Consider the following 14,746-nt stretch of genomic DNA (forward strand, 5'->3'; position numbering starts at 1 on the left):
TACTAAACACCAAGGTGCTTAACAATTTGGACTTGGACAAATGTAATTGCTTCATCTTTATACCTGGGAGAATGTATAATCTGTACTGAAGTTCACAACATATAGGGAATTTAAATAATTTGCTCTAGTTTGGAATGTTCTAAGAAATCTGTTTTCTTTTCTTTCTTTTTTTTTCCATACTCAATTTTCCTGTAATTCAACAGCCTTCAATTGGTAGTCAGTGCATACCTACTGAACTGCAGACACAAAGAAACGGAGGTAAACTCTAATGTCCGTATGCAATACCTCTTCTGTTTTTCCATGAAGAGCAAAATCAAGTTATTTCTTAATAACCTTGAAATAAAGTGTGCAGACTAGAAAGAGTTAGATGATAGTGCAAACATCTCAGAAGCGAAAGAGTTGTTCATTTATGCTCTACTGCACCTTTATGACAATTGTTTATTTTTAAATCCATTTATGTTTTAGCTGAAAGAGACATCAATGTGTACTGTGGGGTGCAGACCATTACAATGAAGATTAATTTTTGCACGGTCCTCTTCTCGGGTTATTCTGAAACAGACCTGGCGCTGAATGGAAGGCACGGGGATTCCCATTGCAGGGGCTTCATCAATAACAACACCTTTCCAGCCGTGGTCATTTTCATCATCAATCTCAGCACCTTGGAGGGCTGTGGAAACAACTTAGTGGTAAGATACGAGTGTGATATTATGTGCTAGGTATGAAGTCATAAATAAAAAGCTACCTATTTTCAGGAAATAATCAGAAGCTCAATCTATCTTTCCAAAAAAAATTCCAAGAAAACGAAACACATCTTTTTCTTCCCCCTTTGCCTGCTCGAGGCTTGCACTCCCAAACACACAATTTTATCTTCCAGTAATGGTTTTGTTTATAGTAGCTGAGAAGTCGAAAGGGCCTGATGGCTGCTTAGCTGCTCTACGCAACATTCTTTTGGGTAAGTGACATGGATGGAAATTTCTTTGCGGTTTATCATTAGCCATCGGCTTTATGCTTTCACTGCAGTACCTGATCATACAGTGTTTATGCCAGTGAATTTGACTTGAATCACTTGGCCTTTTGCTTCGGTGATCTCATTCAGGAAGAAAGAATACAGGTAAAATGGGACAATTATTATCTTCTGTTAATCTTGCCATTGAACGATCAGCATTAATCCTTTGTATAAGAAGGCTGTTGATGTTTCTTGGGTGAATCTCTTCATTGTGTGGGCCTACACTTCCAATTCAAAATGTTTAGCAGAGTTAAGTCTTACTCATAAAATTCCAGTGTACACTTTTTCAGTCATTTTGAAGGTCAAAGCAGTGCTTTGCAAATTTTCACCCTGAGTGAGAACTAATAGCCTGTTTTTTTAAAAATTTTAATTTATTGTCAAGGTGATGTACAGAGGGGTTACAGTTGCACAAGTAAGGTAGTGAGTATATTCCTTGTCTAACTTGTTACCCTCTCCCTCATTTTTCTACTTCTCTCTCTCTCTCCCCCAAAACCCCTCTCTCAGGTTGTACAGATCATTTCCAACATATTGTCTTGTGAGTGTCACTGTTGCATTGGTTTACCCTTTGTCTTTTGTCTCAACATTCTGTTGTTCCCCTTCCTTAATTCAGATAAACATATATATATATATATATATATATTACCCAGGGCACCAAAATCAAATACAGTGACAACAGGAGATAAACAACAGGGGAAAAACACAAAAGAACAAAATCACGTAGTACATTGAGAACAAAAACAACAAAGGAAAACCTCTTGTGTTTATGTTGGAGTTCATTTTGCTTAGCATCATCTTATATGGTCATATGTACATAGCTATTGAGCTATTCTGCTCAGCTGCTAAGATTATCCTAGATGTACACTAATTATTGCAAATAAGGGAAACCATGGGACCTATGCTTCTTTGGGTCTGGCTTAATTCACTTAATATGATTTTTTCCAACTCTTTTCATTTCCTTACAAATGGGGCGGTGTCATTCTTTCTGATGGAAGCATAGAATTCCATTGTATATATATATATTTTTTTTCTTGATCCATTCATCTACTGATATGGGTTGGTTACATAGCTTTGGTGGATAATGCTGCAATAAACATAGTTGTGCAGGTAGCTTTAGTATGGCTTTTTAAAAAATTTTATCGTGGGGGCTGGGAAGATGGCTCAGTGGTAGAGCAGCTTGCTTTGCATGCCTGAGACCCTGGGTTCGATTCCTCAGCACCACATAAGCAAAAAGAAAAAAAAAGCCTGAAGTGGCACTGTGGCTCAAGTGGTAGAGTGCTAGCCTTGAGCTGAAGAGCTGAGGGACAGTGCCCAGGCCCAGAGGTCAGGCCTCAAGACTGCACCCCCCAAAAAAATTTTATCGTAAAGATGCTGTACAGGGGGGTTACAATTACACAAGAAAGGTAATAAGTACATTTCTTATCGAACATTATTACTCCCTCCTTTGTTTTTCTCCTACTTTGTGATCATTTGGGTAAATGTCCAGAAGTGGGATTGCTGGGTCATAGGGGAGCTCTATGTTTAGTCTTTTGAGGAAACTCCATACTGCTTTCCAGAGTGTTGGAACAAGTTTACAATCTCATCAGCAATGCAGTTGGGTTTCCTTTTAGCCACATCCCCTCCAGCATCCGTTATTCTATTTCTTGATTATAGCCATTCTAACAGGGATGAGATAGAATCTCAATGTTATTTTAATTTGTATTTCTTTTATGTCAGAGAGGTTGAGCATTTCTTCCTGTGTCTATTGGCCATTCTTTTTTCCTCTTCAGAGATGTCTCTCTTTAAGTCTTTAGCACACTTGTTGATGGGGCGGTTGTTTCTTTGAGGATTTGGTTTTAGGGAATTTAAAATTTTGAGTTCCAAATATAGTTTAGATGTGAGGCCCTTGTCTCTTCTATGGCAGAGAAGATCTTCTTCCAATCTATGGACTTTCTATTGATCTTGCTATTGCCCTTTGCCATGCAGAAGCTCTGAAGTTTCATGCAATCCCATTTGTCCAACCTTTCTTTGGTTTGTTGTGTTTCTAGGTCTCTATTAAGAAAATTTCAGCCTGTGCCAAGGAGCCCTAGAGTTTCTCCTATTCTTTCCTGTAATGTTTTTAGGGTGTCTGCTTTGACCTCGAGTCTTTGATCCATTTGGAGTTGATTTTGGTGCAGGATGATATATAAGGATCTAACTTTAGTTTTCTACAGGTGGTTAACCAATTTTGCCAGCACTATTTATGAAGAGGCTGTCTTTCTTCCATCCTAATTTTTTGTCTCCTTTATTGAAGATTAGGTGGCTATAGGTCCTTGGGTTCATTTCTGGCTCTTCAGTTCTATTCCATTGGTCCCTCAGGTCTGTTATTGTGCCAGTACTAAGCTGTTTTGATTATTATAACTTTGGTATTGAAGTCTGGTATTGATATTCCTCTGGCACTGTTCTTTCTGCTAAGGATTGTTTTTGCTATTCAGGGTCTTTATTTTTGGGGGGGTCCGGTCGTGGGGCCTGAACTCTGGGTTTGGGCGCTGTCCCTCAGCTCTTCAGCTCAAGGCTAGCACTCTACCACTGGAGCCACAACGCCACTTCCTGCTTTTTTCTTTTTGCTTATGTGGTGCTGAGGAATCAAACCCAGGGCCTCATGCATGCAAGGCAAGCACTCTACCACTGAGCCACCTTCTCAGCCCTATTCAGGGTCTTTTATTGTTCCATATAATTGTTCCATAATTTTTAGATTGATTCTTCTAGTCCATTGAAGAATGGGGTTGGGATATTGATGGGTACTACATTGAATTTGTAGGTAGCCTTTGGCAGTATTGCCATTTTCATGATGTTAATCCTCCCAATCCAGGAGCATGGGAGGTTTTTCCACTTTAATTTTCTTTTTCAGCTTTTTAAAGTTTCCATCATAGAGGTCCTTCATTTCTTTGGTTAAGTTAATTCCTAGGTATTTTATTTTTTGTGGAGCTATTACAAATGGAGTTGCTTTCCTGATTTCAGCCACCCTTTTCTCATTGTTGACATACAGAAAAGTCATTTAGTTTTGAGGGTTAACTTTCTACCCTGCTACTTTGCCAAAGTTTTGGATCTGCTTGAGTAACTTGGGAGTGGAATCTATGGGGTTCTTTAAATACAGGATCATGTCATCTGCAAAGAGGGTGAGTTTTACTTCATCTTTTCCTATTTGGATTCCCATTTGTGTCTGCATCATGCTTTATTGTTCTAGTTAGGCTTTCTAATACTATATTGAAGAGGAGTGGAGAGAGCAGACATCCTTGTGTTTTTTTTTTAAATTAATTCATTGAACACACACACACATACACATACACACACAAAGAATCAAAGAAGGAATTGACTGTCCAGGGAATTAAAATTAATTGGAATTAATATATTTTTGATGAGTATTAATTGCAAAGAAATTTACTTAGGACTGGTTTTTATTTTGCTTGTTAAAATGCAATCTTGGTGATATAGCCTAGCAAAGTAAAGAAGGAGAAATTGACATTCACTTTTTTCTAAATAATTTTTATTGTATTATAAAGGTGATGTATAGACAGATTACAGTTATGTAAGTCGGTGACGAGTACATTTCATTTTTTTTCTTTTCAAATTATTGTTTAGAATTAAAAGAGAAGGCTTTATTATTCTAAGAGCCTGGTGTCTAAATTTGGTAGGGACTGGAAGACAGGCAAAGAGATTTATTTGAATCTTCTTACTTATCTTTTCCCAAAGGGCAGTTAGAATATTGTGCTTGTGACCGTTCCCAAGTTTGCAGGTTTGTGTTGTTGACTCTTTTGATTAAAAACATTTGTTTATCTCTCTGAGTTGTGTGCAGAGAGGTTATAAAGTGGGCCTAAGGGAGCGTGAGGCATGTTGGTTATTGTTGGCCTTGTTCCTTTTTGGAGTAGACGGTGGGAGGCTCAGCCTCCTCCTATCATACCCTAAAGCCCTTCTTTCGTGGATTTAAGTTACCTTGCCTTCCTGGTTAGGAAATGATACAAAATTAAAGTCAGGAAAATGTGTTATATATGCACCATGTTTTAAAGAGCAGAAATAACTCTAATATAAAACTATTCTGTGTGTGTGTATGCTTGTGTGAATTTTTCACAGAACTATTATCTTTAGTAAGTTGGGAAGTGAAGAAGATTTGCTCATTTTTCATATTTTGCCTTGAATATTTCTAGATTTGGAATCTGTTGTGAAAACATTCCTTATGAGTAAAATTAAATTACTAAATTGTTGGTTTAGAATAAAAATTTTTTTATTCATAAAGATTATTTCCACAGTTGTGGATTGGCTAGAGTTTTAGCTTTGCTTATGTGCTGTTAGATTCATACATAAAATTTATCCGTTGGTTGAAAATTAAGATTTAAAGGATTTAGTAATATCTGTTCAAATATTTATTGGATGCCATATTACATCTTTGATTTTATAAAAATTAGAAACATATTTACTGTATTCTTAAAATGATAGTTTTTCAATTATAGTATTGTTTGAGAGTCCAATAAAAAATAAGCAAACCCAAGAAAATACATACATAAGATAGCCATGACTTGTGGGAGTTCACGGTGGTCTAAAAAGTATCTATAAACTGTGACAATTGGAAGAGAATGAGCATCTCCATGAATAACAGAAGACCAATCCTGAGCACATTTGTGACTTCAGCGTTGTCCAGAAATTATTTGTGAGGCCCATGCTGCTGGAGCTGTAGATATGACCTGGCTGGCCCCTGCTCAGAAAGAGCTTTGAGTATGAAGGAGGAAACTCCCAGCTCTGTGATCAGGCTGCTCCTCTACTGAACCTACTGTGATGACAGAGATAAACACAGAGTTGGCTTTTTCCCAGGGAAGAATAACACCTACAAAGGAAAGACCTATATTTTACTGCCTGAAGTAGAAAGCAGTATGAGCAAGACCAAAGCAAAAAGGGTCTTGGGGCTGGAACATTCCTATCAAGAACAGAAGCTTGAAGATTGGAAACTAATGTGGAAAATATTGTTAGATTAATTGGAATCTTAAGCCATGCCAGAGAAGTTGGACCTTTTATGGGGGCTTCCTATGAACTTGTAGCCCTATGGGCTCTTTTCTTCCTTACTTCCTTTCCTTTCTTATGTAGGAAATATGAGTAAAGTGTCTTGGATAAATACAAACTTTCATTTACTTAAAAGACATAATTAATGATTTATAAACAACATTCTTTGTGCATAATTTCATTACCACAGCATGTAACCATTGAACAGAAACCTAGAAAGGATCTAATACAATGCTTGTTTGCATAGGAATTGCCTGTATATGTAAATATGTATATGTGTGTATACACGTACACACATGCATGAAAATTTAATCATTAAATATGATCTGCTGTTCTGACAGGTCTCCACAATTCCTGGTGTCACTGGTTATGGAAATTCAACTTCAGTACAAATAGGAAATATTTCAGGATATATTGATACTCCAGACCCACCAACAATCATCAGCTATCTACCTGGGCTTCTTTATAAATTTAGTTGTACTTACCCTTTGGAATACCTGGTTAATAACACTCAACTTGCTTCGTAAGTTTATGTTTTATTCTTGCTTTCTCCTATTGTTTTTATATTGGAGTTATTTCTTATATTTGAGGTATCTAGAAAGATAGAAGTCAGACTCAGACAATTTAATAGAAGCCATTTGTTTTATTTTTTTCTGCCTTTATCGTCTCTCCTCTGTCTCCTCTGTTGGGGTCTGTCTGCTTATCTTTCTCTCTCTTTCTCCTCCCATGAATTCTCTTTTGTTTTGCCCAAGAACCATGCTTACTTAAGCAGTTCTGGAGACCTGGTGATATTTCCAGGGTTTAAGTGTAAACACTTGCTTTGGTCACTACATTTTTGGATCTTTTTGCTTGAAAAAGGGACAAGCATGTTGGATTCTGCTGCTGTGAGTTCTGAGGAGTTTCTGTGATTCTCTAGGAGAGGTGGTTTGGCCTAGATCCAAGGAACTCTACTCATGGACTGAGGCTATAGTTTGTAACCATGTCTTCATTTGTTATTTCTAAAGTACACACTCCAAGACACAATTATGTTCATATCACAATACCATCACTTGGATTTGTCAAATATTTTTCATCAGATATGGTGATGGAAAGATAACTTTCCTTTTCCAGTATTATGGGGTTTGTTATTATGAAATCAAAATTATAGTTTGTCATAATTACAAGAGAATACGGAGGCTGCAGGGTGACTCAGTTTAAAATAAATACCCATACTTAATTTTAACAACAGAATGATGATGATCCACATTTTAGTCAAAAGCAAACTGATGAGGAAAATGGGAACACAAGACTTTGGTCCAAAGACTACAGATGTGAAGAGAAGCAACTCTCTTTTATCCTCTACCGCCAACATTAAATGAATTTCTCAGCTTTAATTGCTGTAGGAATTCATTCACTCATCCAATCAATATTTATCATGCTTACTTTACAATGTTCTAGCAATTAACAAAGTAAAACAAAATCCTGGATCTCATGAAACTTCTCTTTCCTTTCAATGGGACTGAAGAAAGTGTATGTGTACGAGATTCAGTTCTTACAAAATGATAATATTTTTTCAAAATGTCTTACACATGCAATGCAAAACACAGAAGGGATTTTTTTTGATAAATGAAAAGTATATAAAGGACAGTTATCTTTATTTCATCTCCCTTGCTTTTTCATTATTTGTCTCGTGATTTAAATGGTATCACCTACTCTAAGAGCTTAAGAGTTTTGGTGCCTGAAATCTACCTAAACATTCCAAGTAGACCTAAAACTTTTAATTTAAAATCTCACCAGTGTTCTCCCTCTTCTAAATCTGCTTTAGGTCCTCAGCTGCTATTTCTGTGCGAGAGAACAATGGAACATTTGTCAGCACTTTGAGCCTACTCCTTTATAACGTATGTTGACGGGTGAAAGATGTTATTTTCCCTTTCGCTGTTGTGAGGAGCCATTTAGGCGAATAGCTTTTCTATAAAAATCTACTGAAAGTCACATGAACCCTGCTGTTCTTGGGTAACATTTATTCATCTTAGCTTCCAACTTCATATTGCTTAGTCATAATGTATGGTATAAGCTCCATTCACATTTCTACAGATTGATAGATGATTGAGAATTTAAACGATAAGTGTGATTTGATAATAGTAATGGCAAGTATCAAGTTAAGTACGTGTGCACATATATGAGTGTGCATTTTAGCAATAATCAGGGTCAAGATTTTGAAAATCAAATTTTTGTGATAGAAAGGTGCAGGAATTCCAAAGGATTCTTCTCTTGGAAACATCTTGGTGATGAATGTGTTAATATTTTCAGTCTGGATTTTGGATAAGGACAATTGTGTCATATCTGAAATAATTTGGATTGACAACAGACCATTGTCTAAAGTTTTGTCATGTAAATATTGAGAGTGGCAGCAAAACGTGAAAAAATATATGGGTTCTATTTATAACCATACCATTAATCCCCCAAATGATATTTTCATGTTGATTAAAAATTTTTATTCATACATTTTAAATGCCTGATTTAAATATCAATTTTTCAATCTATCAGCCAACATTTTTGTAAATTATGAATCTGATTTTTTGCATTATTATTCATGTCATCATGGCACAGAGATATAATTCATGCAACTGATTTAAAAGCTAGTGCTTTATACTTGGAATATAATGAGCTATAAATATTGTAGTAGGACTTTTTTCCAAAGGCATTTAAAAAATCATGTTTGTAAGTTTGTAGTGTGACATCTCTGAGTTCTAAACAACAAATTAAAATGTATTGGAATGAAGATTCCTTTTCTGTCATCTGGCAACTTACTTCTGCAAATAGAGATGCCTGTTAACTTGGTTCTAGAATGCCCATGGCAATATTTGTTTTCAATATGGCTAGACATTTATTTATTTATTTTTCTTTAAGCAATTTTTATATTTAATTGAAAGGTTTCTATCCAATGAGTTATATATGTAAGCTCTTGTGGTAGCATCGAGGTGACTGGTTTGATTCAGGGATATTTATTATAATTGAGTGAGATAAATAGGAGGTTTTCCAAGCTAAAAAAATGAAAATTATATCCACATTCCATTTAATTATACATTTGTTTTCTGTGAAATTAAACGATTGTTTCAGGGGGAAAAGCAGAAAATCAAAATGTACAAATGTGGTTTTGAAGACAGTTTTCTTGTGAAGTTCTTCTTTACAATTCGAAATGGTACTGTAAGCCTGTTGCCAGCATGACATAATCTTTCAGTCTCTACATGTTTTCCCTTTTATTTTATTTGATAGTACTGTAGTTTGAACCCAGGACTTTGTGCTTGCTAGTTACATGCTTTACCACTTAGGCCAAGTGCCCAGCTTGTTTTGGTTTTAGTTATTTTTTAGGTAGAGTCTTAAGTCCTGCGTTCCACCTTCTTCCTCCACTCACCTGTACCATCCACATACCTGCAAACCCTAGGCTGAAATCCTTCTACACCTATGTAGCTCCACTACATACTTCCTGTGTACACTCCACTAACACTCAGGGTTATTGTTGAAATGGGTCTTGCTAATTTTCCCTTGCTGGTCTTGAACTACAATCCTCCCCTTGAGCCACTATGCCTGGTTCTGTAATCTTTATACTAAATAAGTATAATGTAAAAATGACTTTTATATTTTGGTTCTGTGGGAAAACCTAACCCATTTTATGTCACAATATTAATGAAAGAGGTTGTACCAAAGGTATTTTACTTTTCAGTAAAGGTATTATTAGTGGTTGAACTTTAAAAAATACGTATTTTAACAGCTCCTTATTTATCACACATGTAGTAAAATTCAATCATGTCCACCAAACTAGTGTTAAATCTTCTTAAAATTAACAATTGTTTTAGAGAATTATAGGTGTAAATAACCCCCTCTTGCCTCTGGACAGAATTTCTTCTATTGTCATATATTGTGATATTACTGTGACAAATAATAAAGCAGGATTTCTTATAACTGGTCACTAGTAAGACATCATAGTTCACATTTAGTTCACTTTCCATGTTGAACATTGTGTGAATTTGTGTGTGTGTGTGTGTGTGTGTGTGCCAGTCCTGGAGCTGGAACTCTGGGTCTGGATGCTGTCCCTAAGCTTTTTAGTTCAAGACTAGCACTCTACCACTTGTGCCACAGCTCTACTTCTAGCTTCTTGGTAGTTAATTAGAGATTTGAGTCATATGGACTTATATTAAACTATAACTGGGTCATATTTCATTTTCAAATGACTTAGCTGTAGTGTATATTTGAGAATAACTTTTTGCATTCTTGGCAACAATATTGCTGAAACATGAGATGAAAAACCAGTAATGTTAATCAATTGTACTTTACTTGGAGACATTGGAAAAGGAAGTCAGAAAAATTATTAAAGAAAACCATCACCTATCAGATATGGCTAGAAGAGCTAGTACCATTTATCAGAGATATAGAAAATAATTAGAAATACAGAAAGGAATATAAGCACAATTTCCAAGTGCAGCATATAATCACACACACACACACACGTGTGTGTGTGTGTGTGTGTGTGTGTGTGTGTGTGTGTGTGTGTGTGAATGTGTGTGTGGTTTTATTTGAGAATGAAATGTTCCACATGGCGGCAATTTTTAAGTAAAACATCTAACTCTTATTATTTCATTTTAAAAGTTCAAAAGATGTTATTTCTTCCCAGCCTTTGAAACAGGAGATGCTCCCTATTTTATCCTTCTTTGAACTTTAAGATTTTGTAGTGAAATTACAAATGTTTTATTTTATTTTTTTGCTACAAAACCCCACTATATTTTGCTACTAAATTTGGAGGTAAACATCTTTTTGTAGGCTATAGGATCTGACTTCTCAAAATATGAAGGGTTGTCTGTGTTTCAAATTTTTTATTTCCAGTCTTTTTCTTCACTATCAAATTTTACATTTCTGATCAGCTTTTATCTACTATAGGTGAGGGATAAATAAACTGTAGAATGGTCTAAAATAAGACTGAAGACTTTAAAAGAAAGCCCTGAGAGTCTTGTATTGGTACTCACAAAAATTTTTGGTATAAGACTTGTATGATGTACATTTTGGAATTCAGAAAATGTGTGATTCTTTTTATTTTACTTTTTGGATTTTAGTGAAATTTGGTAATTTTAAATCACAAGATGAAAGATATCAGATAAATTAAAGATACCAAAAATGTAAGTCCTGATACTGCAACAGTAAGGGTTTGAATAGAATCTGATACAGTTTAAATAAATTGAATACTAGTCACTGATGTAATTTGAATAAGCTGAATGCTCACTTAAACTAAACATTGGCCATTGGATATTTCACAAACTGAGTAATAAACACTGACTGATGAATATAATTAATATGATGAACATTAACCACAACATATGGATAAACGATAGAAAGAAAATGATTTTTGCATGGTAATCCAACTTGTTGCAAGAATATGATTTAAGAGAAATTCTGTCAGAAATTAGGATTTCATGCATTGTTTTTGGAGTTAGTTATGTAGATTTATCTTAATTTACTTCCCCCTTTTAACCCCTCTAATGATGTTCTAAGTGGTAAACATGATGTTGTCAGAGAAGTAATGAGAGATGTTTATTATTTCATCATTAGGATTCAACCTACAGTCAGCAGTTAATTATCCCGAGTATAGGATTGCCTTTGAAAACCAAAGTGTTTGCATCTGTGCAAGCTACAAATCTGGATGGCAGGTATTTCTAAATGCTTCTATTTTGTTTGCCCAGACACTTAAGTCTTCTGCATCCTAAAGTCACCTCTTTCACTTTCACATTTGACTCAAAAATACTATCATTGCCACACTATTTAGTCATGTCAATAAAAAGAGATAACCAGTCGCAAAGTTTAAGGGGTAACACTAGTTTAATGTCATTAATTGGAAAATAACAACTGTTTCCACAGATAAGGAGGGGGAGTGAGTTGAAGAGCCCTGGAGAGACCTTCTGGAATACTGGAATGTTTTATTTCTTTGTCAGAAAGATGATTAATTATAGGTAGTAATTTTGTGAACGCTTGTCATTTGTGTGTATATGCATAAACTCATACATAACTATTAGATAACAAAAGATGTTTCATAAAAGTCAGGGACAGAATCACAAATTTTTTTCAGAAAAATAACTGCAAAATTAGTTTTTTATATAACACTTAAGAGATTTGGAATGATTAAAATAGAAAAGGATCCCAGTTCTTCAGAAACTGTGGCAGAAAAATGATGAATTTGAAGCCAATCTGGGTTAAGTAGAGAGACCCTGTCTCCAAAAAAGAGAGAGAGATTACAAAAAACAAACCACAAAAATATCCCCAAAAAAGGAACTCAAAAACTAAAGATCTAATACTGCTACAAAAGTAAAAAAAATAAAAATACAAAGATGGTAATGAATTATTTGGGACTTCTGTATTATTCCTTAAACTTTGCAGCTGGTATTCTGATACTCTAGCAATTTCGTACTTCTTTATCTTCTCTCTTTTTATTTTATTTTTACCTATCTAAGTTTTTAACCATGGCTTGAGCTCCATGTGACTACATACAAGATTTTCTTTTTTTTTTTGCGGGGGGGGGGCGTTGGAGTCTGGTCATGGGGCCTGAACTCTGGGCCTGGGCGCTGTCCCTCAGCTCTTCAGTTCAAGGCTAGTGCTCTACCATTTGAGCCACAGTGCCACTTCTGGCTTTTTTAATTTTTTCTGCTTATGTGGTGCTGAGAAATCAAACCCAGGACCTCATGCATGCAAGGCAAGCGCTCTACCACTGAGCCACCTTCCCAGCCCAAGATTTTCTTTTTACATTTTATTGACATTTCCTTTCTGGTAGATTATTTACTTACTTATTGACTTATGATTTTTTACACTGTATATAAATCTTGATTCAATCTGGTCTGGTGGAGAAAAACTGCATGTGCCTCATGGCTTTCTTCTATTCGTTGAAGTGTCATGAATGCCACTCCCATCTCCCTGACTCTGTTATATAAACTGCATCAAACCTTGACTGTATTTGTTGTCATAATATTTTCTATCTTATGTTTCTGAAGATGAAAGACCATTTCATAGTGAAGCTCAGAAGCATCTGTCTGTGAAGCTTACCTGGAGTTTCTTCTTCTCCAGACCTTGACCACTCATTTGCCTTTAACCCATTTTTGGGTATACTATTAGCTTTTACATAGGATTAAAAGTTTATTGTAGATTTTTTAAACAGTTTGAATTTAGTAGAAAATCTGAATAGACAAGTTTTTGTTTAAAAAAAACCTAGTAATACAAAATGATCTGCCATGGCATAAGAAATTTGTCAATATTTACTTTTTTTGGATTAACTATCAATTCCCCAATGAGGATTCTGACTGTATATTATGTTTGCTACTACAGATGGAATGTCTTGATGGATTCTTGCTACACAACTCCATCAGGGAATCCAAATGATGATATTCGATATGACCTCTTTCTTAGGTAAGTGTCAGAGATCTGTATTGATACCAAAGACCAAGTTGTAGATAATAAAAATGGGAAATCTAGGTCAGATGCACAAATTATGGAATTCATATTATAGAAGCACAGCAGTCTAGAAGAATTTTAAACACAAAATACTGATAAGGCTATTGTGTGAAAGTTGCAAGTAAAGTCCAGAAAAGACAGGCCTATTTCATTGTCTTAGGAAAAGCATGGGTAGGAAAGTATTCAGTGTAGAAAGACAGTAGACCTATAACCATTTCATCTCATCAGATATCAAAAGGAGAGTTAAAGCAAACTAATGGTCTGAATAATTTAGGCCCCAACATGCAACATTCTTTTGCTCATTTATCAGTATTTAATAGAAAAGTATAATATAGCGATACTCCTTTTTTTCCCCCCTTGGTCAATAACTGCAGCTACATGTCTCAGTCGACAATGATAGAGTGAATGTAATCTACATCTGGGAAAAAGGGACATTGATCATAAAACATTTCATCATGCTAACTCCCTTCCAGCATTTTTATCTGACAGCAGAACAGACTTGAGTATTATGTAATGTCTTCTAAGCATGCTTATAAAATGCACTCAGCTCAGATCATTGCAGCTTATTTACACATGATGAGAGTAATATGTAGGAAACCAAAAGAATATATTTTATTGGCTTATCATGGCTAAGATGATGTTCAGAGGGTATGGTCACTGCTACTCATATATCCTATTATTGGAAGTATTCATCTGCACAAGAATTTTTGGGGAACATGCCAGTATGCATTAAAACCCTTAAAAGATTTCATCTCATTTGATTATATGTTTAAAATTTGAAAGTTAGGTTTTATAGTGTTGAAGATATTCTCATCTATTGGTGTTATTTAAGATGGTGAAACATAGAGATATTTAGACAAGGGTTCAGACCGGAGAAGAGACTTTTCACCACATATATTTCTAGCTATATTATTTGGATTTTTGAATTCTCTGAATGTACAATCCTCCTAAAATCTGACAGTGATATTGTGATCAGAAACTGACCTCTTTAGTTTTTTTTTTAATTGTGAAAATACTGTATAGAGGACTTACAATTACATGGGCAAGATAATGAGTACATTGTTGCCTCCTCCTTTGTTTCCTCTTCCTATCCCTTCCCATCTCCCCCCTATCCCCCTCAATCACCCCCCCACCAGAGTTGTAAAGTTTGTTTTTCAACGTAATGACTTGTACATCTCATTGTTGCAATGGGTCCACCTGTATCCCTATTTAAACGATTTGTTTTTCTCCCTTCCCCTCCTCAAATTATACCAACATCAAATACAG

At 35.3% G+C, this 14,746-nt stretch overlaps 1 protein-coding gene across 2 annotated transcripts in view; it reads left to right on the forward strand.

Moving 5' to 3' along the window:
• Zpld1 (zona pellucida-like domain containing 1) overlaps positions 1-14,746 on the forward strand; it is a 61,103-nt gene that overhangs the window by 35,951 nt on the left and 10,406 nt on the right. For both annotated transcript variants that reach the window (XM_013024126.1, XM_013024124.1), the window contains 5 exons: positions 466-686; positions 6,355-6,536; positions 7,818-7,890; positions 11,594-11,691; positions 13,355-13,435. In XM_013024126.1, the coding sequence (XP_012879580.1) occupies positions 466-686; positions 6,355-6,536; positions 7,818-7,890; positions 11,594-11,691; positions 13,355-13,435 (655 nt within the window). The remainder of the gene's footprint in view (positions 1-465; positions 687-6,354; positions 6,537-7,817; positions 7,891-11,593; positions 11,692-13,354; positions 13,436-14,746) is intronic.

This window comes from Dipodomys ordii, unplaced genomic scaffold (genome assembly GCF_000151885.1).
Source record: "Dipodomys ordii isolate 6190 unplaced genomic scaffold, Dord_2.0 Scaffold73, whole genome shotgun sequence".
Lineage (NCBI taxonomy): Eukaryota > Metazoa > Chordata > Mammalia > Rodentia > Heteromyidae > Dipodomys > Dipodomys ordii.